Source organism: Ambystoma mexicanum, chromosome 1p (assembly GCF_040938575.1).
Source record: "Ambystoma mexicanum isolate Mex_15411 chromosome 1p, UKY_AmexF1_1, whole genome shotgun sequence".
Classification (NCBI taxonomy): Eukaryota; Metazoa; Chordata; class Amphibia; order Caudata; family Ambystomatidae; genus Ambystoma; species Ambystoma mexicanum.
The window spans coordinates 1,192,686,600-1,192,714,199 of NC_090921.1; the positions used below are offsets into that span (position 1 = coordinate 1,192,686,600).

The 27,600-nt window shown below is 46.3% G+C and overlaps 1 protein-coding gene across 2 annotated transcripts in view; it reads left to right on the forward strand.

The window, feature by feature from the left end:
• Positions 1-27,600, forward strand: part of LOC138451431 (leucine-rich glioma-inactivated protein 1-like) — a 332,589-nt gene that overhangs the window by 200,201 nt on the left and 104,788 nt on the right. For both annotated transcript variants that reach the window (XM_069604910.1, XM_069604911.1), the window contains one exon: positions 5,886-5,957. In XM_069604910.1, coding sequence (XP_069461011.1) covers positions 5,886-5,957 — 72 coding nt within the window. The remainder of the gene's footprint in view (positions 1-5,885; positions 5,958-27,600) is intronic.

Sequence of the window (27,600 nt, forward strand, 5' to 3'; positions counted from 1 at the left end):
GGGGCCCGATTTAGCCCACAGCCGTATTGGTGCCGGTGATGTTTCTCAGGTGCTCTTGTGCGCAACTCGCCTCCACAGTGACGTGCTAATTTATGTTAATCCAGGCAGGTCGGGATGTCTCACTGTGTTTGTGTATGCCGGTCTGCGTTTACTTCATGGAGGATATTTCACAGCTGCATTGTGGACCGTCCGGTCCAGGCGTGGTTTCCTCAGCACCGAGAACGATGTGCCTCAGGCAGTGGCCACCAGTTGTTTGTAGCTTTGCAGTTACTGGCTGGCATCCATTTTGGGGACCTCGCTTCAGTCAGCTGCGGGATGTCGCTAAAGCCCCTGTCTCTTTGGCGTGAGCTGGATTTCACGGGTCACCTTTTGTCTAGCAGTTCACCACATATTCACCCTTCTTCTCATATGCTTTTTGTGATCCTGAGCCACGGACACAGGATATCATTTCAGGATTCTTTTGGCATCTCCGGGAGCTCACAGGGGCTCACGTCCTCATTGCTCTTCAGTGGGCCACGCCCTCCAGCCCAGACAAACTTGAATTTAACATACTGTCCAACAAATACAAAAAAAATGATCATTTGCACCAAGGCCAATTCATTCAATACTAGAATCGCAAATGTCAAATCTAACTGTAAGGAAATATTTACCATCTTCGGGGATCTAGAAACTCCTGCTCCTCCCCAAGCCATTCTAAAAAGTTAAGCCTGGTGTGCTGTCATTCAAGCAGCCATGCTTCGCAAGCTTGACACCCTTCTGGACAAAATCTGAGCTAATCAACTCCATCCACAACCCCCCCAATCCTGCCCAACCACCCACCCCCACCCATGAGGCCTCCAACACAACACTCTTTTCGTTCAGAGAGGTCAATGAGACTGAAGCTGCCGCAATCATGAGGAACATCAAACCCTCCATGTGCAAAGGGGATATATGCCCAGCCTTCCTTATCAAGTAGTGTGCAGACTTACTGCTACCCTTCATCACTGCATTCATCAACGCTTCCTTTGCATCAGGATTGTACCTTCCAGCCTAAAAGAAGCTTTGGTTCGCCCCCTACTAAAAAAGCTGTCTTTTGACCAATCCAATCCCAATAACAACAGGCCCATCAACACTGTGCCCTTCCTTCTTAAAATTCTGGACAGGGCAGCCTACCTGCAAGTCCAGCAATTCCTAGAGTCAAACAATATTTTAGGCGCAAGACAAACCAGATTCCGTCCTGGTCACAGAATTGAGACAGCTCTACTGGACATTAAAAACCAAATTGACGATATCCAAGACACAGGCTAACCTGCCCTACTCCTCCTCCTAGACCTCTCAGCAGCATTTGACTTGGTGGATCATAAACCACTCTATCAACACCTCTCTACCTCAGCCTTTTTCTCACCTAATGCAATCCCAAGGATCACCTCCTTCCTTCAAGGAAGGGCTATGTGTGTGTTCTCTGATGAAGGAGCGGCTTCCCCAGACACCATCCTATTTGAAGTCCCACAGGACTCTTGCCTATCTGCCACGCTATAAAACATTTTCACCATCTCTCTATTCAACACTCTTGACTCGCTCTGCATCATGTACACCAATAATGCCGATGATACTCAAGTCCTCATTCCTTTGTCCGGCAACTATGAGGCTGACACCAAAACACTGAATTCCTTCTACGCCACCATCCACACATGGATGGCCAGAACTGTGCTCTGCTTGAACGGGGATGAAACTGAACTTCTATTCTTAGCCCCCACTGACTCGCTGATCAAACTTGACCAGTATTTATCCTTCACCATCGACAACACTAACATCCCCGTCTCCCTATCAGCCACGAAAAAGGCTGAATACTCGACTGGGTAGCCAACCACAACTGCAATGTAACTATTACTGATTTCAGCCCACAAATCTGGACAGATCATGCGCTAATAACCTTCCTCATAAACAAAAACACTACCCAACCTATGGAAAATATACTGGCTCCCCCCTTACTAACAAGAAATTAAAAAAAACATAACCACAGACAAATTGCTACCACTTATCCTCCCAACTCTAAACTCCCTACCTGAATCACTAAACCCCTCAGTCCTAGTGAATGAATTCAACTCTACCATGGCCATAGCCTTGGACACTATCGCCCCTTTGAGAATGAGAAAAAGCAAGCCCAGAGCTCACCTAAACACCTGGTTCACCCCTCACGTCAAATCCATAAGGATTGAAAAACGCAATTGTGAATCTGCCTGGCGACTAACCCCATCTGAGACTAATAAAGCAGCTCTCATCAACGCCTCTAAGACTTACAAAAATGAAATAAGGAGAGCTAAAAAAGAGAACTTTAACAACTGCATACTGCAGGCTAAATCTGGAACCAAAGAGCTATTCATTATACTAAAGGAACTGGAAAACCCCATCCCTGCACCAGACAACTGTGACAAAAATAAAACGTGGTGCTCCAACATCCAAAAAGCGCTAAACGACAAAATAGCTACACTCAAAACTAAAATTGAGAAAAAGAAACAAAACATTCCTGCTTCAACCAATCAAAGAGGTAAACCATCTACTTCTACCAAACCAGAACAAAAATTCAACTTCACCAAAGTAACCATCTTAGAGATTGAAAAGATAATACTCTCGCTCAAGCCTTCCAACTGTCGAGGCGACATATGCCCAGTCCAACTGATAAAAGATGCGGCCAGAGACCTATCCCCATATATATATATTTCTAAACTCATTAATGCCTCCTTTACATCAGGCACAATACCAGGCAACCTCAAACAATCATGGGTCTTCCCCATCCTTAAACAGCAAACCTTGAACCCGTCCATCCCAACTAACTACAGGCCAATCACAACGGTACCATTTCTGTTAAAAATACTAGATAGAGTGGCTTACTTACAGATCCAAAAATTCCTGGAGCTGCATCAACTATTAGGTACGTGACAATCAGGCTTCAGGCCTCAGCACGGTACCGAAACCGCGTTTATCGATCTCAAAACCCAGGTCGATGAGCTGAGAGACCTTGGAAAAACAACCTTATTCCTCCTACTGGATCTCTCAACGGCATTTGACTTGGTAGATCATGATGTGCTCTGTACCCACCTGGAATCATGATGTGCTCTGTACCCACCTGGAATCTGCGGCCCACTTCTCCACACATGACATTGCGTGGATCAAGTTGTTCTTAAGTGGCAGAACTATGAGGGTTTTCTCTACCTCTGCAGCAGCTGACCCAGTACCTATCACATGTGGTGTTCCCCAGGGCTCATGCGTCTCTCCTACCATGTATAACATTTTCACGAAGCCCCTGTTTGATGATCTGGACCTTCTGGGTGTCACCTGCACTAACTATGCAGATGACACTCAGATTCTCATCCCACTTTCGGGGGAATATGGACAGGATTTGGCCTTGGTGAATAAGATATATCTTATCATCCAGGCATGGATGGCCCGCCATGGTCTATGCCTGAATGATGACAAAACGGAACTCATCATACTAGGGAATACACAAAATATCAAAAGACTGAATGATGACTATTCATCATTTGTTATAGATGGCAACACCATTAAAGTAGCAAAAGAGGCAAAAACATTAGGTTTTTACCTCGACTCTTGCCTCTCCCTAACAAAGCAGGCGAGTGTGATGGCCTCTAGTACCGTATACACCTGTAAATTGATTAGAGCAGCAACACCATACCTGTCCACACCAGCTGCCTCACCCTATCAAGAGCTCTGGTGTTATCCAAATTGTACTATTGTAACGCAGTATACATAGGGTCTAATAAACACACCCTGCAAAAAAAACCCAAACTTTGCAGCACAATGCCCTCAGAGCCGCCTTAGGAATACCAAGAATAGAGCATATCTCAAATACCAGGAGACAATCTAATTGGCTCTCTAGAGAGGACAAAATAAACTTAAAACCGTATCACTAACATTCAAAAGTATTAATGATTTAGCCCCCAAATACCTAACAGAAAGGTTCAAAAGAAGAACCTCAAATAGAGCTACCAGACAAGCATATACCAACCAGCTAGTTGTGCACCCATTTAAACTGAGCACTGCCGGAGGCAACAGCTTCCCTGTCAAAGCAGCCCAGTTGTGGAACTCCCTCCCATCATCTTTAAGGTCTGACCAATCCTATTCAGACTTCATACTCAACTGTATTTAATGGCTCAAAGAAAACGACCTGTAACTGTCCGACACTAGGACCACTTACGTTTTACCCACCTGCTAATCTGCAGCTGAACGCATATTTACATGCTCATCTCCCCCGCTTACTCTACCTTGATTTTTGACTGTCTATGTATACTGTGTATACACCTCTGTGTACAAATACCTGTGGATATAACTCTGTATATAACTTGGTGTACAAACTTGTAGGGTAACCATTATCCTGTTGTCAATGTATCCTGTATCTACTTGGAATGTGTAACTGTAACCTATAAGCTTAAAGTATTCTTGTACATGCGCCCGGATACCATCGGGTCTGGTTCGCGCTATAAATAAATAAACAAACAAACAAAACATTGGGAGTCTACTTGGACACCAACCTAACTATATCTAGACAAGTCCGCAAAATCTCTACCTCGCCAGCCTACTACTCCAAACTCCTCAATGCCACCAGATCATTCCTCTCCACTTCAAATTGCATGTCAATTGCTAGAGCCCTAATTGGCTCAAGGCTGGACTATTGTAATATCCTCTTCACGGGTACCTTGACCAAAAACTTGGACAAACTCCAAACTATTCAGAATAATGCCCTTCGAGCTGCTCTGGGGTCCCCAAACGAGAACACATCTCAGCAGCCAAACAGCAAGCAGACTGGCTGCGTGTCCACCAGTGCATCCTTTTCAAAACGCCTGCCTCATGCACAAATGCATCTACCACAAAGTATCCCCCTACCTATCTCAAAGAGTCATCATTCCTCACACCGCCACACCCACAAGAACACCCTTCACCAACCTACTGCCTGTTCCCAGAGTTAAACGGGCCAGAGGTGGTGGCACAAGCTTCCCTTTCATTGCTTCCAGACACTGGAACTCCCTGCCACGTGCCCTCAGAACCGAACCTTCTCATCTCACTTTCCACAAAGCAATCAAAATCAGACTGTTTGCTTAAAATGGCCACTATAAGTATGGTGAACTAACGTTTACTATTCACAGTGAACCATGTTGGTCATGCGCCAAACAAATATATCCTATTTACAATGAACCATGATATGCAGCTCAACATGTAACCCGTCCTGCACTATCACAAGTGTGACCAATACTTCAGATCTAAGCTTAGTTATGGGCGAATGTAACCAAGTCTCCTACCTAAGTAATTCAAACAAGCCATGTTATCTCTGAGCTAATGTAACCCAGCCGCATTTCTGTGTATTGTAACTAAGCCATTATCTTGTAAGAGCGCATTGATGCCCCCGGGCTGCGTGCGCGCTATATAAATGCAAATAAATAAATAATAAGGGAAAGTAAATAAAAAAGGTAGTTGTTGTCAGGTTCGGACTGGGACATAACATTGTCCCGGGCACCAATGAAACAATGGCACACAGTAGCAAATGGCAACTAATTCCCTTTGTGACAGACTTTTTGAGTAGTACCCAAAGGGGAGGTTTTTGGTAAAATGTGATGCAAATTGTGCATTTAAAGAATATGTATTCAAAAACACTGGTCAAAACTACTAGCCGCATGGTGAATTAACTTATGGAACTGTCCCACTTTGACCAAAAAACTGGCCCACACTCGCATTTTGTATTTGTGGTTCTGGCATTGCCCTATTGCCCGATTGGCCAGTTCGAGCCTGGTTGTTTTTCTACATATCAAATTGCAAATTACACGTGACATGCTCTTCCCTGATAGTCTCCAGATCCCATGTTTAATACCTTTGTCTTTTTCCTTTTTTCTAAGGTCCTTTGTGCAATCCGGAATCGGCAAAATCGAGGAACGGAACTTTTTCCACCTACCAAGACTGCAACTCCTGTGAGGATTAAATTCTAGAGTTTGATATGTTATTTTGACGGGTAACAAAGGGTACAGTTGGGTGGCAGAGGAAGACTTGGCCGTGGAATATTGGGAGAATTTCAGAAGGGTAAATGCACCTCAAAGGCAGATCGCACGGAGGCAGAGTCAGTCACCTGCCAGACCCCACATGCGAATGCTCTGTCAGAGGCATGTCCGCCATATGACAAGACCCGTCATCCCGACTCACCTTTTGGAGGCAAATAACATTATCACAGGTGCAGAGCACTGGTAGGAGTGAGCTTTGGTGAATATTGCTGTGTAAAGATACATAACGAGGTAAAATTGGAGTGCCTTATTAGAAAACAATAAGGGTGAGTCTTGGGGCCCACTGCCAGGAGTGAGAGATACTTATATGGTGCCCATATCACTTATCAGAAAAGGGAGAGGCCAGCGGTTGGGACGGGATCTGTGGTGCTCGCTAACGCCATGGCAACTAATTAAGATTATTATGGTGTCCCCTGCCAGAAAAGAAATAGATGTAGCCCACTGCCAGGCAATAGAGCGATGTAGCCCACTGCCAGGGAAGAAAGAGATGTAGCCCACTGCCAGGCAAAAGAAAGATGTAGCCCACTATCAGGAAAGAAAGAGATGTAGACCACTGCCAGGCAAGAAAGAGATGTGGCCCACTGCCAGGCAAGAGAGAGATGTAGCCCACTGCCAGGAAAGAAAGAGATGTAGCCCACTTCCAGGAAAGAAATAGATGTAGCCCACTGCCAGGCAAGAGAGAGATGTAGCCCACTGTCAGGAAAGAAAGAGATGTAGCCCACTGCCAGACAAGAGAGAGATGTAGCCCAATGCCAGGCAACAGAGAGATGTAGCCCACTGCCAGGAAAGAAAGAGATGTTGCCCACTGCCAGGCAAGAGAGAGATGTAGCCCACTATCAGGAACGATTACTCCCTTTTTGGGCAAGCTCCTGGAAAAGCTGGCCATCTCTCAGCTTAATCTCCATTCTGACTCTGTTGGCTCCCTCCATGACCACCAATCTGGCTTTAGAGCTGCCAGAAGTACGGAAACTGCTCTCCTGAACATCCGTGAAAACCTGCTCTCCAACCTCAATTCTAACATTCCCTCTGTCCTCATCCTACTTGACCTCTCCTCTGCGTTTGACACGGTCAGCCATACCGTTCTGCTCAATCTTCTTAGTGACAACCTCGGTATCACTGATCAGGCTCTGGCCTGGTTGACCTCTTTTCTCTCTGATCGACCCTCCCAGGTACAACTTGGGTCCTTCCTATCTTCTATCTCCCTCTCCACATGTGGTGTTCCCCAGGGGTCTATCCTCTCGCCCTGGCTTTTTAACTAATACCTGGCAACTCTTGCTTACAGCATCTCAATGTTCTGCTCAACTTTCCAGCGCTATGCTGACGATACCCAACTCATTTTCAGGCTTCCTTCAGCCTCCTCCTCTCCTTCCCTCATCTCCGATTGACTAATCGCCATTCAAAATTGGTGTGCCACCAATGAACTATGTCTAAATGCCAACAAGACTGGGATCCTCCTTATTGGTACACCGTCTCCATCCTTTCCTCTCACTCTCTGGCCGGCCTCCCTTGGCCCTCCTCCCACCCCCACTTGCGCGAATAAGAACCTTGGGGTTATCTTTGACTCTACACTTTCCATCTCCGCACACATCTCTGATGTCTCCAAAAAATCTAACTTTTTACTCCACCTCCTTAGAGATACTCTACCTTTCCTCTCCTTCCCTCAAAATCTCACTGTCTCCCAAGCTCTGGTTCTTTCAAGAATGGATTACTGTAACAGCCTCTTCCTAAATCTACCTGCCTCCACTCTCCGCCCTCTACAACTAATCCAGAACAGGACTGCGAGACTTGTCCTTGGCCTCAAGCCCTGGGAACGTATCTCTCCAGCCTTGAAATCCCTTCATTGGCTCCCAGTGGATGCAAGGATTAAATGTAAAACCCTCTGCATTGTCCACAAGGCTTCTGGTGTCTGGGTCCAAAATACCTTCAACTATCCCTCCGGAAATACCTCCCCTCTCGAGCCCTTCGCTCCTCTACTTCAAACTCCCTTAGGGTTAGTTGTTTTGCAAAAAAACGAGCAGGGGGTAGATCCCTGTCTGCGGCTGGTGCCTCCCTTTGGAACAGCCTCCCGGCCACCTTGAAACTTGAGGAAAAACATCTTCGGTTCCGGAAACTTCTCAAGACCTTCCTCTTTGCCTCTGCCTTTGCCCCCCTTCGCCCCTGTGGATCTGTTTCCTCTCATGGCATTGTGCACCTGGCCACCCTCTGTTCTTTTGGGCCCAGGTATCTGCTCACCCTGCACCCCCCTGCACTGCCTCCAGGCCGCCATCTGCACTAGGGTTTCTGTATCTGTACCCGTACAGTTCCCCTCCCACGTTTCTTCTGCACTTATCAGAGATACCTTTCTGACTAACTTTCACCTGCCACTTGCTGGCTGCACTACCATGGTTTAAAGCCCTTATTTATTATATATTCTATTTAATATTTATTTATCTTTTTCTCTCCTCTGCTTCGCACGTTCCACACCCCCCCACCCAGCACTTTTCCCCCATTTTCCTTTCCCTTGCACATGCGCTTTCTTAAATGTCACTGGGCCTAGTAAGATCGCTGTTTTCTGTTTTTTTTATCTCCCTTGTTCCCCTCCCTTTCTGCCTGGTCGCGCTCTGAAACACTTGTGTACGAGCGTGATATAAATAAAATATAATTTCATTTCACCGAAAGAGATGCAGCCCACTGCCAGGAAAGAAATCGATGTAGTCAACTGCCAGGCAAGAGAGGATGTAGCCCAGTGCCAGGAAAGAAAGAGATGTAGACCACTGTCAGACAAAAAAGAAAGTGTTGTGGTGATCACTCCCAGCAAAGAGGTATAATATGGGGTGCCTAATTTCAGTGATAGAAAGAAAATGGGAAGGGAGAGAGAGAAGCATGTAAAGCATTGAGAGGGAGAGAGCAGGCCCGCCTGAAGAAGTGTGCATGTTCATATCAGCATGATTGTTGGGGCTCCCCCTTGCTTAGATTGGAAAACCGTTTGGGGCACCCATGCAGTGCACACATAATGGAGAGAAATACAGCCAGAGTTAAATAACCTGCGATTATCATGAGGCGGCCAACTAGCAATGAGCTGAAACACAGAATGCCCACTGATTATCAGCTTGTTTTTTCACACCGGTTCCTCCAAATCCGCCCTTTGCTGACAAAGAAGAATGTATAGCTCTTCAGTGGGCATTTAGTTTTTCAGATCCCTGCTGTCTCGTGATAATCACCCAGGTTTTTTCTTTCATTTAAAGGGATGGTCTAGTAAAACTTTTTATTTAAAAAATAGATAGGCAACAAATAAAAAAATAATACTAGCATTCTCCTTATTTTGTGAAATGGAGGCCCTCCTGTGCTGGCTTTTGCTTTTGCGGCACTAATGAAGGAAAAGCCAGCCAGCTGTAGTAAACAAAGGCTACCGCTGGGTGGCTTTCCCTTCATTAGTGCTGTAGGCGGAGGACGGGGACCGGAGACCAGAGCAGGAAAGCTCTGTAAGTGCTATTTATTTATTTTTTAAAAATAAGAACTAGCTGCGTTTTTTTTTTCTAAGCTTTCCGGGCTGGAGGAGCCCGGAAAACTTAGAAATAAAACTGCAGCTTTAAAAAAGTTGTATTTATGTTTGCGGTCGCTTTTGAAGCGACCGCAAACATAAATGCAACGTTATTATGTTGGAAAACGCTGCGGTTTTTCTTTCCAAGTTTCTCAGGCTCCTCCGGATCGGAGGAGCCTGAGAAACTTGGAAAGAAATACCGCAGCGTTTTCCAACACAACCGCGTGTGTTTCTGCCTGCTGTGGCTATCACTTTGGGTCTCCAGTGCTCCCAGCACCGGAGACCCAAAGTGAAAGCCACAGAAGGGAGAAACACACGCGGTTATGTTTACATGCCGCGTAGTGTTTCTACCTGCAGCTGATTTCCCATTTGGGGCTCTCGGGCTCCCCGTGGGGAGCCCGAGAGCCCCAAATGGGAAAGCAGATTCAGGTAGAAACAACGCGGTTGTTTTCCGCAATGCCGCGTTGTTTCTGCCTGAATCTGCTTTACCATTTGGGGCTCTCGGGCTCCCTGTAGGGAGCCCGAGAGCCCCAAATGGTAAAGCAGATTCAGGCAGAAACAACGTGGTTGTGTTGGAAAATGCTGCGGTTTTTCTTTCCGAGTTTCTCAGGCTCCTACGAGCCGGAGGAGCCTGAGAAACTTCGAAAGAAAAACCGCAGCGTTTTCCAACACAATAACGTTGTATTTATGTTTGCGGTCGCTTAAAAAGCGACCGCAAACATAAATACGTTTTTAAAGCTACAGTTTTATTTCTAAGTTTTCCGGGCTCCTCCAGCCCGTAAAACTTAGAAAAAAAAATGCAGCTAGTGCTTAATTTTTTTAAAAAAATAAATAGCACTTACCGAGATTCAGCTGCAGCTTTCCTGCTCTGGTCTCCGGTCCCCGTCCTCCGCCTACAGCACTAATGAAGGGAAAGCCACCCAGCGGTAGCCTTTGTTTACTACAGCTGGCTGGCTTTTCCTTAATTAGTGCCGCAAAAGCAAAAGCCAGCACAGGAGGGCCTCCATTTCACAAAATGGATGCGCCCATGTGCTTGCTTTTGCGAATTTTGAGCTTGAATAGCTCAAAATTTTACATAGGAAGTTTTAAAACGGAGAATGCTAGTATTTTTTTTTATGTTGCCTATCTATTTTTTAAATAAAATTTTTTACTAGACCATCCCTTTAAATGTGCACTTTGCAGCGCTCACATTACGAGCCGTTCAGGTCATCATTGATGGCCTGCAGGGTGCAGCAAATTAAACTTGTAACGCAAGCACAGTAAAGTGCACGTGGCAACCTGAAGGGCTCCAGTAAATGAAGCTTTAAACCCAAGCGCAAAAAAGCACACATGTAAAGCCCCCAAACTAAAATAATATAGCAAGGAATCTATTGCTGATTGGCAATATGGGAGCAGTTGCTTGGGGCCCACCTGAGGCTTAAGGGCCCTTTCATTTGAAAAGGTTAAAAGGCCCTGACACCATCCCTGGGAGAGAGAAAGGGTGAAGGAGAGAGAGATAGACTGTATATTCATTGCTTACAATAGACAATTCATGATTGATTTGACATGTATTCACCATCTATCCGAGCATATTACTGCAGCCCTGAAATCCCGAGCCCAGTTCCGATAACAGTAGGAATTCCATTTTGGTTATATCCCGGTTTGATTGTCTAATTCATGTTTATATGTTAGATTATTTCAGGACTAAGGAATTGTAGTTTTAAATTGTGTGTGTTCTCTAACTTTAGGGGTTCTAATGTATGCGTTTGTTGTTTGCTATAAAATATTGTTGGTGCTGATTTATATATTTTTTTTTTAACTTTGTTGATGGAAAAACCCTACAGTGCCCTCTCTCTGCACTTAAGAACCACCCGTTGGCTGCACTTTTTGATTACCTGCGCTTCTCCACCCTCCCTTCCATTCATTTTTGGCACTTCTCCCCATCCACTCCCCACACTTGCGCGATCTGAATGACACAGGGACTAGTAAGATTGTTGTTTTGTCCTCCCTCTGTTCCCCACCTTGTCCTGTTGCGCCTAGAAACACTTGTGTACAGGCACGCTATAAATGCCATATCATATCATACTGCTACCAGCTGCAAGGCAGTATGTTCTACACGGTATGCAGTGATTTTAACAAATACAATTTATAGAGAATGCTGTAATAACGAAAATGTTATAACGAAAAATATAAATGCTTTGGTTAAAATGTATATGTGGTGTGGGGTAAGGGCTAAAACAGGTGGAGAGGGGTTTGGGGAAGATTTTAGAAGCATAGGGAAACAGAAAATTTGGGAGGGGGACCCCCCAAATTTCTTTTTAAAAATCAATATGTTTTCATTGTAACATTTTCGTTATTACAGCATTCTCTGTAATGTAATTAGTTGAAATCACATGAAACCGTTCTGCACTAGTCCTGCTCTAAAAAAGTAATCTGTCTCAAACTAGCAAACCAATCGCTTTTGACTGACTTTGTTCTGTTCATGATTACTCATAAGTACTTTCCATTCGCAACCAGATTTCTGATGACAAAAATAGACATGCTTCTAGTCCAGTGCCCCACCCTGATGCTCCACCTATGCCGGAAGCAGGAGCACCGCTATGTGTCTTTCAGGCATTTGCAGCGGATGATCTGACAGCTGTTCTTGGACAATGAAACTGGCTTCTTCTCCAGATAATCCTTGCCCAGCGACAATAAGATCCGGTGTCGAGGAGGTTTTATCCATCTTTACCTTCATGGGAGGAATTGTGCCTGACTCACTGAACATATCTGACTTTCCCTTTGCTAAAAAACCCAACTCTTGATCCAAATGCACCAAACAGTTGTCTGCGCTTTCATGAGCTCCTTTCATAGTCCTGGTGGTACTCGAAAGGATGGCTGCAGCCCAGCTGCAAGAACAGCCAGCCTCTGAGCTCCCGTCCTCAACGAAGGTACCCAGCTGCAAGAACAACCATCCTCTGGGCTTCCGTCCTCAACGAAGGCACCCAGCTGCAAGAACAACCAGCCTCTGAGCTCCAGTCCTCAACGAAGGTACTCAGCTGCAAGATCAACCAGCCTCTGGGCTCCCGCCCTCAACGAAGGCATCCAGCTGCAAGAACAGCCAGCCTCTGAGCTCCCGTCCTCAACGAAGGTACCCAGCTGCAAGAACAACCAGCCTCTGGGCTCCCGTCCTCAACGAAGGCACCCAGCTGTAAGAACAACCAGCCTCTGAGCTCTCGTCCTCAACGAAGGTACCCAGCTGCAAGAACAACCAGCCTCTGGGCTCCCGTCCTCAACGAAGGCACCCAGCTGCACGAACAACCAGCCTCTGAGCTCCCGTCCTCAACGAAGGTACTGAGCTGCAAGAACAACCAGCCTCTGAGCTCCCGTCCTCAACGAAGGCACCCAGCTGCAAGAACAACCAGCCTCTGAGCTCCCGTCCTCAACGAAGGTACTCAGCTGCAAGAACAACCAGCCTCTGAGCTCCCGTCCTCAACGAAGGTACTCAGCTGCAAGAACAACCAGCCTCTGGGCTCCCGTCCTCAACAAAGGCCCCCAGCTGCAAGAACAACCAGCCTCTGAGCTCCCGTCCTCAACGAAGGCACCCAGCTGCAAGAACAACCAGCCTCTGAGCTCCCGTCCTCAACGAAGGCACTCAGCTGCAAGAACAACCAGCCTCTGAGCTCCCGTCCTCAACGAAGGTACTCAGCTGCAAAAACAACCAGCCTCTGGGCTCCCGTCCTCAAGGTACTCAGCTGCAAGAACAACCAGCCTCTGGACTCCCGCCCTCAACGAAGGCACCAAGCTGCAAGAACAACCAGCCTCTGAGCTCCCATCCTCAACAAAGGTACTCAGCTGCAAGAACAACCAGCCTCTGAGCTCCCACCCTCAACGAAGGCACCAAGCTGCAAGAACAACCAGCCTCTGAGCTCCCGTCCTCAACGAAGGTACTCAGCTGCAAGAACAACCAGCCTCTGGACTCCTGTCCTCAACGAAGGCACCCAGTTGACGTGGTTTGACTTCCGTGAGAACCTGTCACGGAAAATAGACAGTCACCAGCACTCACAGTCGATAATTGTGATAGACACATGTTTCAAAATCCCAAAATAATATTTTAAAATATATATTTCGTTTTCATCTATTTTCTGTCTGTTGTATCTTGCTCAAATAATGCATGTATATCCAGAAACAGCTTCGAATTAGGGAGGTAGCCATGCATCGCATCTCCTCGCTTGTTATTACTTTTCAAGGACACTTCAGCCTCTTTCGAGCCATAGTCGGGGACCCTCGTGGCCGGTAAGATAGCTCAGTGGGTTGAGCACTCGCTACTGCAATCTGAGCTTGATCTGCAGGTCACAGTGGCACGGCCAACTCAGCCTTTCATCCTTCCGAGGTCGATAAATGAGTACCAATTTTGGTTGTGTGATATTGTATATAAATATGTGCTCTGTAAAGTGCTTTGGATTAAGGCGCTATATAAATAACACATCATTATCATCATCTATAATGTCGTAATTGCATGGAGGGCATCGCCTATATTTGCAATTACGTGGACTTGTGTGCCCATCCATGCAATGTTCTACATTTGCCAGATGTACTGTAAAAGAAAAGTGCTGAAACACGCAAAATGCCTTAAATACTCTCTTTTACACTATGGTTTACAAAGAGAGCAGCGTTGCCTGTTATTTACTCAGGGAAAACAGCATTGCCAATGGGTTGCTGTGGAACCCGCCTGCTCTTAATAGGTGCTAAGAAAAGGCGTTTCCATAGGAGTGTATTGGGTTTAAGCCTCCGAAGAATTTCCGGCTATCATGAATGCAAACACTTTTGGATTCATACCCCTTTTTGCACGAGGTTTTAACACATTAAGAGTAATGTAATACCTGCATTTAAAAAATGGTTCTCTAATCCTGAGGATTTTCTTCATTTTTGCAGAGTGGGGGCACTGCACCTGCAAAAAATGCTCGGCTTAATTATGCGCGTAATACTAGAGACCAGTTTCCAAGCAGGTCTTGTTTATACATTCTTATGCTTCAAAGACAAACGCGTTGCCCCTAAGCTATCCTCCCAGCGTTAATTCGACCATGTAATTGTGTTGCTGGTTTGAAACCCATGGATTTTTACGAACTCTGCCTGCCTTTTGCACCTGCTAAAAGCAGGTGGATTCCATTGGAGGCCTTTTAAATGCCTCCTGGAATCATCATTCGTAAGAAGCATTTCCACTTGTTCAATAAGTAGTGTGAAGATGTGCTTTCCCGGAACCGGCAGGTTTAGCCCTTGCCTGTCAGCGTTCTCCGAAATTTAGAAAATGACGTGGAGACCTTTTTGCGCAAATGGAGCGAGTCACCTCCATTCAATTTGCACTTTGGCGAAAAAGACCTCCCTTCATTTATGTGATGATGGAGTAACAAAATTTGCCCCTGGAGCATAAAAGCAAAGGTACTAAAAGACAGGCGCCTGGGGATTTTTGCAGGTGCAGTGGGGGCATGGAGCGGGATGCCCATAATACATTAGCGCTCCACCTGCAAAATCATGTGGTTTTACTCCAGCGTGACATTGTGGTACTGGCGTAAAAGCAATGTATTCCTGTGGAACCTCTCGGTTTTTGGCGCCTGCTAAATGCAAGCAGATTCAGTAGGAATCCGTTGTGTATTGTGTGCCCCATGCATAAATGGGATGTGGCATTTACATTTTTTCAAAACAAACAGGTGTGGTGATTTTGCTTGTGTTAACACTTTTTTAATGCACTTTTTCTTGCAAATGTTGACAATTGCACTGACGGGACACAAGCGCATGAACTTTGGGAAAACTTGCCACAACTGTTGGGTTGGTCAGGGAACTATGAGTTATGAACAATGTACTCATTCTCACCCTCACACTCAGATTAGTCCCTTTTCCCGGCCACATAATCGGATCTTTCAGCCTTTGCTTCACTGCGTACTGCAGGGAAACACACCGAGGGGGTGGGCAGTGGGACCAGAACAAGTGTAGCTTCCAGAAAGGTGTAGGGCAGGGGAAACATGGCAGGGGTGGGACGCTGCCAATAAATGCGGTTTCTCAGCTCTTAGAGTCCAGACGAGCAGATAGCCATGCACAACCTTTCCTGGTTTGGCCACTGTTCCTCCCCGCGTCACACAGTTATCTGACAGTTTGCTCACAGGGAATTCAGAGTTCAGGCAACTTCTTTAATGAAATCCAGAATTATTTCAAATTCCTTTCACTACAAACTAGCAGCAGCTTATACCTCGCCATATGCACACAATCCATAAAGAGGATGATAGACAGAGGGAGAGGCAGGGAAATTGAGGGTGTGTGTTTGCGTGTGAGAAAACGAGTGCTAGGGAGAAAGTGGGCGATCGAGAGGCCCACTGGTGTCAGAGGGCTGGGAAACTGTGGGCGGAAGGAGAGGGCGACATGCTGTGTCAGAGGGAGAGAGGGGGAGTGCATGTCTGTGGGAGAGAGAGGCCAAGAGAAGAAAGAAGGATTGTTATGATATGATATGGCATTTATAACGCGCCTATACACAAGTGTTTCAGGTACCTATTGGCAGGCCTTGGGAGGCATGGTGGGTGTTATGACCGCAGGCCAGGTAGACCAAGGCTGGGGGCACCCAGCTGACATCAATTGACAGGGGGGCACCCTGCCAGCGCGTGAGCACACATGCTCTTCCATGGCCTGGCGGAACCCAGGCCAACACCAGAGACAGCGCCTGTGTTGCCCAGCAATGGCACCCCGGCGCTCACGTGCAGGGTTGCCCAGCAGGGGCTCTGCAGCATCACACACGTAGAGTTGCCCTACAGGGGCTCTACTGACATGGGGGGGCCACATCACAGGCAGTGTTGCCCAGCAGGGACACAGTCCGTGTGGAGGGTCCTGCAGCAGCAGGCCTTCCACCTGCTATGCAGCACCAGCATCGCACTGCAATGATCACACGAGGCAGGCATGGTTCCGTTACAGCAACTGACAAGCTGTACCTGGCTCGTCCTTTTTATTATGCTTGAGTCACATGGTCACCAACATGTGACCCTAGCACGAGCCCTGGGAGATGCCATGCTCCCACGGGGTGCCACACCACAGCAGGGTTGGAGTGCCGACCATGCGATGGGACGAGAGACAGGCATGGTGTGCTCACCATAAATGATTGATTGTCACTGGCTGGTGGGGAGATGACAAACTGCCAGTAAGATTTTGCGTGAGGTTCAATTGAATCATGTGCAGCACGACTGTACGCACACACAGACTCTGTCATAAAGAAGCTGTTCAATTTCATACAGTAACCTACGCAATATCTCATAGACTTCGTGGGTAAGCTGCCGTTAAGATCGCCTTGGGGAACCGGTGAAATGAAGGATTCCCGGGGAAGGATTTCAAGGTAACATTTGAATCACAATGAATAATCCCCGCTCACGTTAGACTATATTAAAGACAATGAGGCAACTATTATGCAGTTATTCTTAACTACTTGACACCACAGCAGCAAAGAAAACAGAAACAAACTTTAGCACAAAACAAGTTTGTTTTTAAAAAATAAAGTTCTGTTTGCTAACTAACTAACTTAAGGGAGTTACAGCCAAAACCAAAATGGAGGACAGGTTATGCCTTGGTAACACCCAATAGGCATAGACCCCTCATTACATAAGTCCTTTCCTCTAAGATGACATCCTCTTTCGTAGCTGCACCGGAAGAGGCTGGCCGGTAAGCAATATGCAGCTTTCTTTTAACCCCCAGTATCTCCCACATCTTTGTCATTACTTTGCTGGTGAAATGACTACCCCTGTCTGACTCAATCCTTTGGGGGAGTCCAAAACACAAAAATATGTGGTTGATCATCAGGGCAGCTGCTGTTTCTGCCTTGCAGTTTGGGGCCGGGAGACATTCCACCCATTTAGTAAATAAGCATGTCACCGTGAACATGTATTTATTCCCCCTAGAGGGGTGTATCACGGGCCCTATAAAGTTGACTTGTAAATCTGACCATGGCAGTGTCATCCCCCTCTTTTGGAGAGGCGCACGGTGTGTGAGGGATGTTGGCTGAAATTGTGCACACACGAGACACCCCTTCAAGTATTGGTCGAGGTCCTGCCCCATGTGTGGCCGGTACGCAACCTCTCTTAAGATTTCAAGTGTTGTATGAAACCCCCTGACTTAACATCAGGCTTCGGAATGAGGTAGGAACCACCCACTGATCATGACCAGCTTGGGATTTCCTTACCAACAAACTGTTTTGGATTCGGAACATTTTTTGACATTTCATCAACACTCTTTCCCAATGTAATCGGTATCCGTCAGGGGAAAGTTCTCACGGTCCGCAATGTGTTGGTAAAACTTACCAATTATTCGATCCCCTTTTTGAGCCGTAATCAAATCAGCATCTGGGGTCTCCTTACTCCATTGTGCAGTTGAAAGATCATTGTGAGCATTTGTCTGGGACCTAGTTATAGCAGTGACCTGGATTTCCCCCAACAAGGACTCGATCTCTATTAGATCCCCTTGGATGGCCCCGGTTTTGGCCAGCTGATCAGCTAAGTCAATTCCAGTTTTGTCTGGTCCCGCTACTGGAATGACCATTGATCTTTTTCCAGTAGATGGTCAACCCATTCGAGGTGACCAGATCATCAATATTTTGGATTAACTTCCCATGTTTCAAGTGCTTGTTATTAGCACATAGCATGCTTCTGGTTTTCCAATTAACCAGGTGCTCCACGAATCCGTTCCATACATAATCCGAATCTGTGATGATGACCAGTTCGTGGAGTTGATGTTGGACAGCAGTGAGGATGGCTTGATGCACAGCCATCAACTCTGCCACGTGACTACTTCGGGGACCAATCTTGTACCCAGCAGAGGTTTCTATGGACTCATTCACCCATGCATTCCCTACGCCGGCCACAAGTTCTTTCTCCCCGTTGTTATCAACATGGTAAGAACATCCATCCACATAAACAGTGGGCATTCCAATACACTTGTCCTCTTCAAAGACTTTGTGGGTGGAATTGAGGTATGCCTCCATGTTGTCCTTGATTTTTAGATTTTCGTCCTCGAGACAGTTTTCTCTGGCACAATCATGCAAGTCCGCCAGACCTTGCGCGAGGGGACTCTTCTTGTTTTGGCCATATCTGAGCTCCACAGGAAAGCCTTGTATTGACAGAATCCAGGAAGTAATTCGGGAATTACTCACATTTCCGGCCCGGATTCGGTCACTTTGGAGATATTACAGAGGCTGGTGTAGAGTCTCCACTATGATGTGTTCCCCCTGGATAAACGCGCGGTAATTCTTCAATGCCACACCGTTGCCAGGAGTGCCTTCTCACAGTCGTTGAATTTTTCCTCCACAGAGGATAAAGTTTTACTAGCATAGGAGATTACTTTATTGACCTTGTCATGCTTTTGATATAATACTGCTGTCAAGCATATATTAGAGAACCCTGTCTCCAAGAAAAACTCCTTGTTTCTGACAGGGTAAGCTAGGCAAGGCGCTTGTGAGAGGCTTCTTTTGAGCTGTTTTACTGCCTCGGATTGTTCTGGACCCCATTCCCACTTGACCTCCCCTTCAAAAGATGAATCAGGGGTCTGGTGATCTCTGGGTAGCCCTCAATGAACTTTCTGCTGTAATTACTCAGTCCAAGGAGGCTCTTTAGTTCCTGCAGAGTTTTGGGGTCTTTCAGTTTCTGGAGTGCTTCCACTTTCTTTTCCTGGGGACAGAGACCCTGAGGAGTAATCTCATGCCCCAAGAAAGTAACACAGGTTCTACACCACTGTGCTTTCTGAAAGGAAAGTTTTGCTCCGGCGGCCCTCAACTGGTTCAGAACATAACGGATCTCCACTATATGTTCCTCCACAGTTGAGCTTTTGATGAGGACATCATCTGCATAAGCCAGGTTACCCCTCTCACCCAGGTCGGGCATGCCCTTATGTAGGAAAATGTTGAACTCATTGCCGGAGTTGAGGTATCCGAAGGGAGTCCGGGTCAATGTGTACTGCCGGCCCACAAATGTAAAAGCCAGCTTGTATTGGTCCTCCCTACTGACGGGCACAGTCCAGTATCCATTGGTTAGGTCTATTGCAGTGAATACCTGTGACCCCTGGATCTGGGCCAGCCCTTGGTCAATGTAGGGAAGGGGCCATCGGGAAGTATGGACCCGTTTGTTGAGCTCCCTAAGGTCGGCACAGAGTCCCCACTGGCCGTTTGGCTTCAATATCCCCAGCATCGGATTATTGAAGGTGTTGTGGACTGGACGGATTATCCCCCGGTACTCAAGGTTCTTAATTATTTCAGTAAGGGACTCCACGGATGCGAGAGGCAAACGATATTGCTTCACAAACACTGGAGTCATGCCAGGGTCGGTGGGAATTGTTGTTGTGTGGATGTCGGTGCAACCACAGTCATATGAGTCCACCGCAAAGAGATCTTGAAAATCCAAGAAAACTTGTTTCAACTTTTGCTTCTGTTCCAGAGTCACACAGGCATCAGCTAGGTTGACTCTCTCTTCCACCATCTGCCTGAAGCCTGGAAAGACTTCTGGTTTCGCTATCTCAGCGGCCTCCTCCAGCTGGGTGGAGAAGTCCCTGGTCAGAGTGCTGATTTGGACTGGTGGCTTCAGGTGGGAGAGGCAGCCCTCATGGACCTGGAAAATCACCTCATCCCTCCTAAGTCACAAGTCACATCTTCCTTACCATAAGGGCAGGAAGTGTCCACCAGGAAGTTCCCCCCATGCCGGGTAAAGATCCTATCCGGTGTTGTGTTGTCATCATTGTCACTGTCAAAACAGTCCTTGGGGATCGGTCCTAACAGTTCACCCCCTAAATCAATGGAAAAATGTCAGGCATCAACCGCCATTCCAATAATGGTGCCTGCGGCTAGAGTGATACTCTTTAAGTCGCTGTTATCCACCTCTATTGGAATGGTGTCATGTTCTATGTTGACTAATGGTATTGGGTTTACCCCCAACCCTTGCTGTTGGAGAGAAGCATTTAGATGAATATAAGCATCAGGGTTTTTCAATTTCTGTCCTCTTTTAACTTCCACTTCCAGGGAGAATTGTCGGGTCCTTTCTGGGATGGTGACTTCCTCTCCAATCTGAATTTCAACTGCATAAGGCAGAAGTTGAGCTGACCTAAATGCTTTCCCTTGGTAAAGTGATTGAGAATGTCACTGCCTAAGTAAAAGGCGGCAGTGACGTCTCGCACGACGCAACAATTAGGGACTACGCTCTTGTTGCCAATGGAGATTTTGAGCATTCACCTGCTTGGCAGGAGATGTTTGGAATTGGGTGTTTCCAGATCCATTTCCCATTTGTCTATCAGTTTGAATGTGGGAATGGCTGGATCTTTTGGGAGTTGGCGGAACATGGCTTCGCTGATGAAGCTCTTACCGTTGTTCACACACACTCGGGCAAGAACAGAGTCCTTGCCTTCATTTAACTGAACAGGGATGAACAACTGCTCTCCAATTTGCTGAATATCAGTCAGGCTCTGAGCTGATTTCAGATCTTTCTGGACTATTCGACTGGGAATGTCTGATTGTGGATTGGTAAAGAATTTCAGAGTGTTTCCTTCCAGTGTGGAATACCACCTTATACTGGAAGGAAGGTTGATTTGCAGAAATAGAGAGGACCCCCCATCACCAGTCTGTTGTCCTACTGCGATTACTGTCACGTCTGGAATTTGGTTGTTCTGGAAGTGAAATTCTACTTGGTCAGATTTTTGTTCAACCATGTGGCATGTGCCGTTTAAACTAACATGGTTGACAATCTATTTCAATTTTATGGGTCGGTTAGTCTGGGTCCAGAGGACCTTGTTTATGCAATCTATTAGTGGTGACAACCTTCTCAGGATGTCATTCCCTAGTAAACAAGGGGTGCCCTCTGGAGTCACTACTATGACCGGGTGTTTCACCTTGTGTCGCCCAATTTTAATGTCCAAATCTGCCGTCCCCTCGATGGGAATTTCCTTCTCGTCAAAGTTCTGGAGTTGTCCAGGAAGAGGGGTGAGAGGAATTTGCTATTTCTCCCCCCTACCTGAATTCAGTTCATCAAAGGCCTTTTTTGACAGAAGGGTAGCTTGGGATCCATTGTCCACCAGTGCCAAACTTGTACCCTGCCCCTGTACTTGTACCGGGGCATAGTATCTTCCCTCCTTCTCCACAAGGGGGCACAGATAATGCACATTCTTTGACAACTGGTGGGCTAATTTTCTGGTTTTGGACATGGAGAGAGAAGAGATTTGGGCAGAATTCTGTGGAGAGTCTTGGGAATCTGAAAGAAAAAGTTGGCAACTAGAGAATGGAGAAGATTTGGGGTCCCCTGGTTCCGGTTCTGAGCTGCCCCCCCTTCTTGGAGGCAGTCACCAGGATGGGTTTGAACCAGGGGATTTTCATGTTGTTGATTCTGGGGTAGGATGATGAGCGGCGCTAGCTCAGTCCCCACATCTACCCAGTCTGAATTTGAATCCCTTAGGACCCATTTTTCTTTGGGAGGAGTTCCCCCATCTCTGAAGGAGAAGATTCTTTTCCCAGGATCCTCTGAGGATCCCTCTCCTTCAAATTGGAAGATCTGTACCTCCTCAAAGTGGGTCTGTTTGGGTCCTTTGTTTCTCCTACCTCCTCTCTGCTCCTTGGGTGGCAGACTTTCAGGGGTAGGAGATTTTGTTTCTGGTTCCTGGGTTTCCAGGGGCTGTTTACAAGTGGGGACTTACATAGTCAGGGGAGTGAGGGACCCCATTTGTGGCACTTCCTCCTTGGCTCCCTTTCTGTGTCTGGCCCGAGGGCCTTCTGGGCTTGGAATTATTCTGTGCAGGCAAGTTTTTAGGCCCCCCCATCTCCAAATCCAAAATGGCAACCTTTACCTCTGCCACCTTAGCAGCAGCAGGGATGCTGGTTGGTTTGGGATTTTTCTGAGCATTACTTTTATTTTCTATGGGCTTCTGCACCTCATAGATTCGGGTGGCCTGTTCAATGACCCAGTCTAGTGACCTTTTCTCATGAAAATCTCTCACTAGCTGGGTCATGATGTATTTGGGCAAGGCATGGAAAAAAGTGTTAACAAATTCTTTGCTATCAGTGCGCAGGTAGTCTGCGCAAAGGCACGCTTCAACTCCTGCACAAATTCTTGTGGGACCTGATCCTCCCCACATTTCAAATTGTAGGCTGCCTTGCGAGCCTCTTGGGGATTTCGGTGAACAGAAAAGTGTTTCAAGATGGCCGCCCTATATGTGGACCATCTTGAATGGTTTTGGTCCTCCAGCCCCGCAAAGATACTGGAGTATTCTGGGGAGAATGTCCATTTTACGTACTGAATGCAGCTACTGCTGTCTTTCAAATGGAAAGTCTCCATCATTTGCTCAAAGAGCTCCAAGTGTTCCCAAACAGAATACTTGGAGTTCTTATGGTAAGGAGTGATGACGCTCCTTATTGCTTTTATCTGTTTTAAGAGGTCCTTAAGCAAGGACCTTTTTGCCTTATTGGCCTTCTTGGTTCGTGTAACACTGGTCCATTCATCCTCGGACTCAGAGGCACTGCTCCCAGAGGTGCCCGTCTGCTCTTCCAGGTTTTCCCGGATTCTGCGAGCCTGGGAATGGCTGGCAGAATGTGGGGACCTGGTCTCCTGTGCCCTGTGACACTCAGGGGAGTCTTCAGATTCCTCCTTGCTGCCCGGATTTGATGGGTACCCCCCCCGACTGACCTAACTGGGCAGAGGTTTTCAGAATGCCCCTAGAAGGCCTACTCTCCCGGGGTTCCCCACTAAATTGCACTGTACTTGGGTGCCCATACCCGGATGCCCGCCCATCCATTCCTGGGGGGTACTGGCCTATGAGCCCCATACTTCTGACTGGATAGTAATCTGCCATCCCCGTGGCCCTGGGCTCATGTGCGCCAGGGGACTGCAGAGTCCAAGCACTGGGAGAGATGGAGGCCTCTGGTACTAGGGCTCCTGAAGTTATGCTCAGGTGTTTCCCTTTCCCAGCGAACCTCAACTCTATCAGCCCTTGCTCCCTGTTGCCCTGCCAGAGCCTGTGCTTTCAGTTCCTCAATCAAGGCCTTACTAGATTCTATCAGTCTCTCCGGCATGGCTACCTGTTGCTGGAGCCTATCATTGTGCTGGCAGAGAGCCTCATTCTCTCTCTGTGCTTCCTGGTTAGTCTTAGAGTACTGGGCCAGCCTTTGCTGCAGGAGGGTTACCTCCTGAGTCCCATCCCTACTGGCCTGCTCCTTTCTTGCCAGAGCATCTTCCACCCTCCTGGTGTGCTCTAACAAGTTCGGATGCTCTTTTTGGAGGTCACCCAGTCCCTAGAGGGCCAGGTGATTTTATTCCATTTTCTTTTTTAAGTGGCAGACTTCCTGGCCTAGGGTATCCCTTTCCTAAGTAAGAGCCGGCATCTGTGCCGCCAGGTCGTCCAGGGCACCAGCTTTCTGGCGCTCTTCATCAAACTCTGCCTGGGTATCCAGGTCTTTCAAAATCAATGTATTGCTCTCCTCTTTTTCTTTATCCAATTGGCTTTGCAGGGTGGCTACCTGCTTTGTGCATGCCCTGTTGAAATCTATCTGTTGCTCCAGCTTTTTCTGGCTCTGCAGTAGGGAGTCCAAACCTTCTTGATGCTCCTTCTGCAAGGCCAGAATTCTGGTTTCCTGGTCTGCCCTTTCCTGTTGCAGGATACCCCTGCCCTCTTTTATTTTAATGATATACTGTCTACTACCATTTTCTGACTACTGGCTCCTGTGCAGCCTCTGCTCAGAAGAGTCCAGGTCAGATTGGGCCTCCTCTAATGCCATCAGCTGCCTACTTGACAGATCTTGGCCTCCAGCACATTTGTCCTGTATGCCTCCAATATATAAATATAAATATGCCGCTATCCTGACAATCTTGTCGTGCTCATCTATGGCCTTAGGGGCCATGTATAGTTCACTCAGGGCCACGTGTAAAGGGCCCTGATCCCTCCAGATATCTAACCCAGTTGCAGTGACCTGTTGTGTGATTGCCTGCAACTACATATTCTGGTCCTGCCGAGTCCACTCACCTCTCACAAATAGCTTATGTAAGAGGTGCTCTCTCGCTATCTTGATGTCTACCAGTGTCGTCATTCTGGAAATTGATTTACTTCCTGATTTACAGAATTTTATTTTATTTTGCAAAACCGACCGTTTCCTGAGAGCCTTCCCTTTTGAGGCGTGCTTTTACAGCATAACAGAGCGTGGTGATCCAACAGGATTTATGTATCCTGTCAGTTAGCACACTGTATTAAGCTGCACAAGTGGTAGATCTAATCCAGAAGTCCCGGCTACGAGCCCCCACTCTGTATGTGACTTCAATCCAGCACTCCAACTAAGTCAATGCCTAGTCTGGGATGCCCAATGGAAGCCCTTATTTATATATGTTTTTATGTCAAAGTTCTTAAATCTGGATGATGAACCCTTATATAATGCCCCTCTCTTTGAATCCCCCTGACCTCACTGAGCCAAGAAGTAGGTTTGTTTTGCAAACGAAAAGATTTATTTGAAGAATTAAACAATATATAATCATACTTTGATAAATAAATTAATATTTGATAGCACACTGATGAATATAATAGTGATCAACAATGGGTAATATTACAATAGCACACTCTCTTTAATCACTGAGGAGTTGGAATAGGAAGGATAAGGTAGCAGAGAATACTTTTACGGTTCAAGGAAATGCAATAGTGGTAAAGAATGCAACACAGCAATAAACTTCAAATCATTTCAACAAGAGATAATATGATCACTTTTTCCCTTGTGACAACTCACTCCCCCCTTATGCAGTAGGAAGAGATGGAAATGAGGACACACAGGTTTCAAGAATACAATTAATAATGCAGTTCAATTCCACTTCCCCCAGCACGCTTAGAGAGAACCGGTATGATTTAAAGCAGGTGAAGTCCTTTTAAATGTGATTGAATGAAGTGAAAAATATGCTAAAAATGATTTTAATTCACTAAAGGAGATTCAGGATAAGTGATAGTTACTTCAGATTAGTTCAGGTCAACACTAGCAATGATTCATGAATGATTATCAACTTGAAAGCGAAATTCAGCAGTTGCACACAAGAAACAGCTATGTTTAACATGTGGTGAAATTGAGCTAAATTGCAGTTCACAGCACTTTTTCCACGTACGTGAATCATGATTACAGAAAAACTATAAGGAATGTTTTTGGTTTGTTGTATAGCTTAGGATCTTAGCTTTAAAATGACAGTTAAATTTTGTTTCTAGGACGTGCGGTTCAAAAGATACAGAAGTTTTTGTGGAGGTAGATTTTCAAAAATAAAGTCAAGATTTCAGAATGACAGATGACGCTTTTACAGATTTGAAATCACAGGATGGACACAAAATTCTGAATGCAGTTCTGGACAGGTTGAAATTGATGGGTTAAGATTACTTTAGCCTAAGAGATTAGTTCTGTACAGTTCTAGACTGGATACTCACTCCTAGTTTTGGAATAGAATGGACCTCGTCACAGATCTGGTCAGGTTTGGGCTGCGGTTCTCTCGCCACCGGACAGGTTTCAGGCCCTCTGGGTTCGGCTCACAGCACGGCCTCTGGTCTGCTATCAGCACTGCACGGCGGTCTGGTCTGGCCTCTTGAACTGGATCTGATTGGTTCTGGATACAGCTCTGTTTTCTCTGGATCTCGGTTCTGGCACGGGGTACTGGGCTAGAAGTGAACATCACGGCAAGGCTGTTGAATAGTTTGGTTAGGTTGCTGGATTCTGAGGCCTGCTGAGAAGAGTTCAGCTTTTGGGTTAGGTGCCTGCTTAAGGTTCTTGAGCTGGGTTCTAGAGTCTGGTCTCTGAATCTATCTGGAGTCTCTGGAGTCTTTGTCTGTATCTGGTCTGGCAGAGCGCTTCGCAGGAATCGGTGAGTAGTAGAAAGAGAAGTCCTTATCTGGGTCTCAGCAGTCTCTTTTTATGTGTTTTCAAAATGGGTGTGGAGGCTGACTCTACATGCCCAACCCACTAAGGATTTGATAGATTAAAGGACTTACTGTCCTCTGAAGGGAGAAAGGAGTGGTGAGTCAGAGTGATGCTGTGTTTATGGCTTAGCTGTAATCCCTCCCCTTTGTTTTCCCATAGAAAATCCATTTTTCATAACAACAAGGTTTCCCAGATAAACAAGTTGTTGAGAATACATGTACACATCATAGATTAATTAGGTACATCCTTGTCCAACTCTAATTTTCCTAAGAGCTTTAGTTCAGAAATCACAACTGATTTGCGATTTTGGTGGGTTTTGCAATATTGGTCCGGCCCCTAATTTTACACAGATCTACACCCCCTCTCTGAGCATATTACTGGAAGTTCTAAGGTTTCTAGCATAAACACTGCATCCACAATATTAATAATTATGGGGCTTGGCCTCAGAACATCCCACGGCGTCCAACTTAGTCTTGAACTGTGAGTGCATTTTGCATTTTAAGACTCTCAAAGTTGTACATTTCTGTCAGCTTGGAACACTTTGTAAATTGCAATTTTATAAAACATATATTTGCTCTCAATTGAATTCACCCATTGGTTTATCTCTGCCCCCAGAAGCTTGGCTCTGACTCAGAGGTCACATGTCTTGTTTCTCTCAGAGCAGTTGTTTGACCAGTTACACCCAAATCAGCATATTCTATTCAGTTGAAAGAGTTTATTGTCTTGACTGAGGGCAGCAGACCAGGGTGCCACTCTCCATCTGATTAACATGACCATGCAATATCCTGCCTTCTGGTGTATAGGCCTGAGGTGTGAAGGGTTCTCATGGGAAAGCAAACCTTTTGAAGTCTGAACTGCATCAAGCTGCCTTCTAGTCAATTGCAACTTAGTTCCTTGTAAAAAAGAAATATAACATTATAAACTTTAAAATAAGCAATACCTCCTTAAACCAAGCTTTTTTCAACATGAAATCACTGGGTGGCACTCTATATGGCATTTTGATGGAATTCTCTTGCTTGGCATATTTAGCTTCTGAAATACAGCTCTCCTGTCAGAATTTAGATCGCCAGCGCCTGTCGGAGGCGAGCAACGGTACTGCACCCATTTTGACAGCTGTCTATTTTTTAAAAGGGGATTTTACTTTGATAGCATAG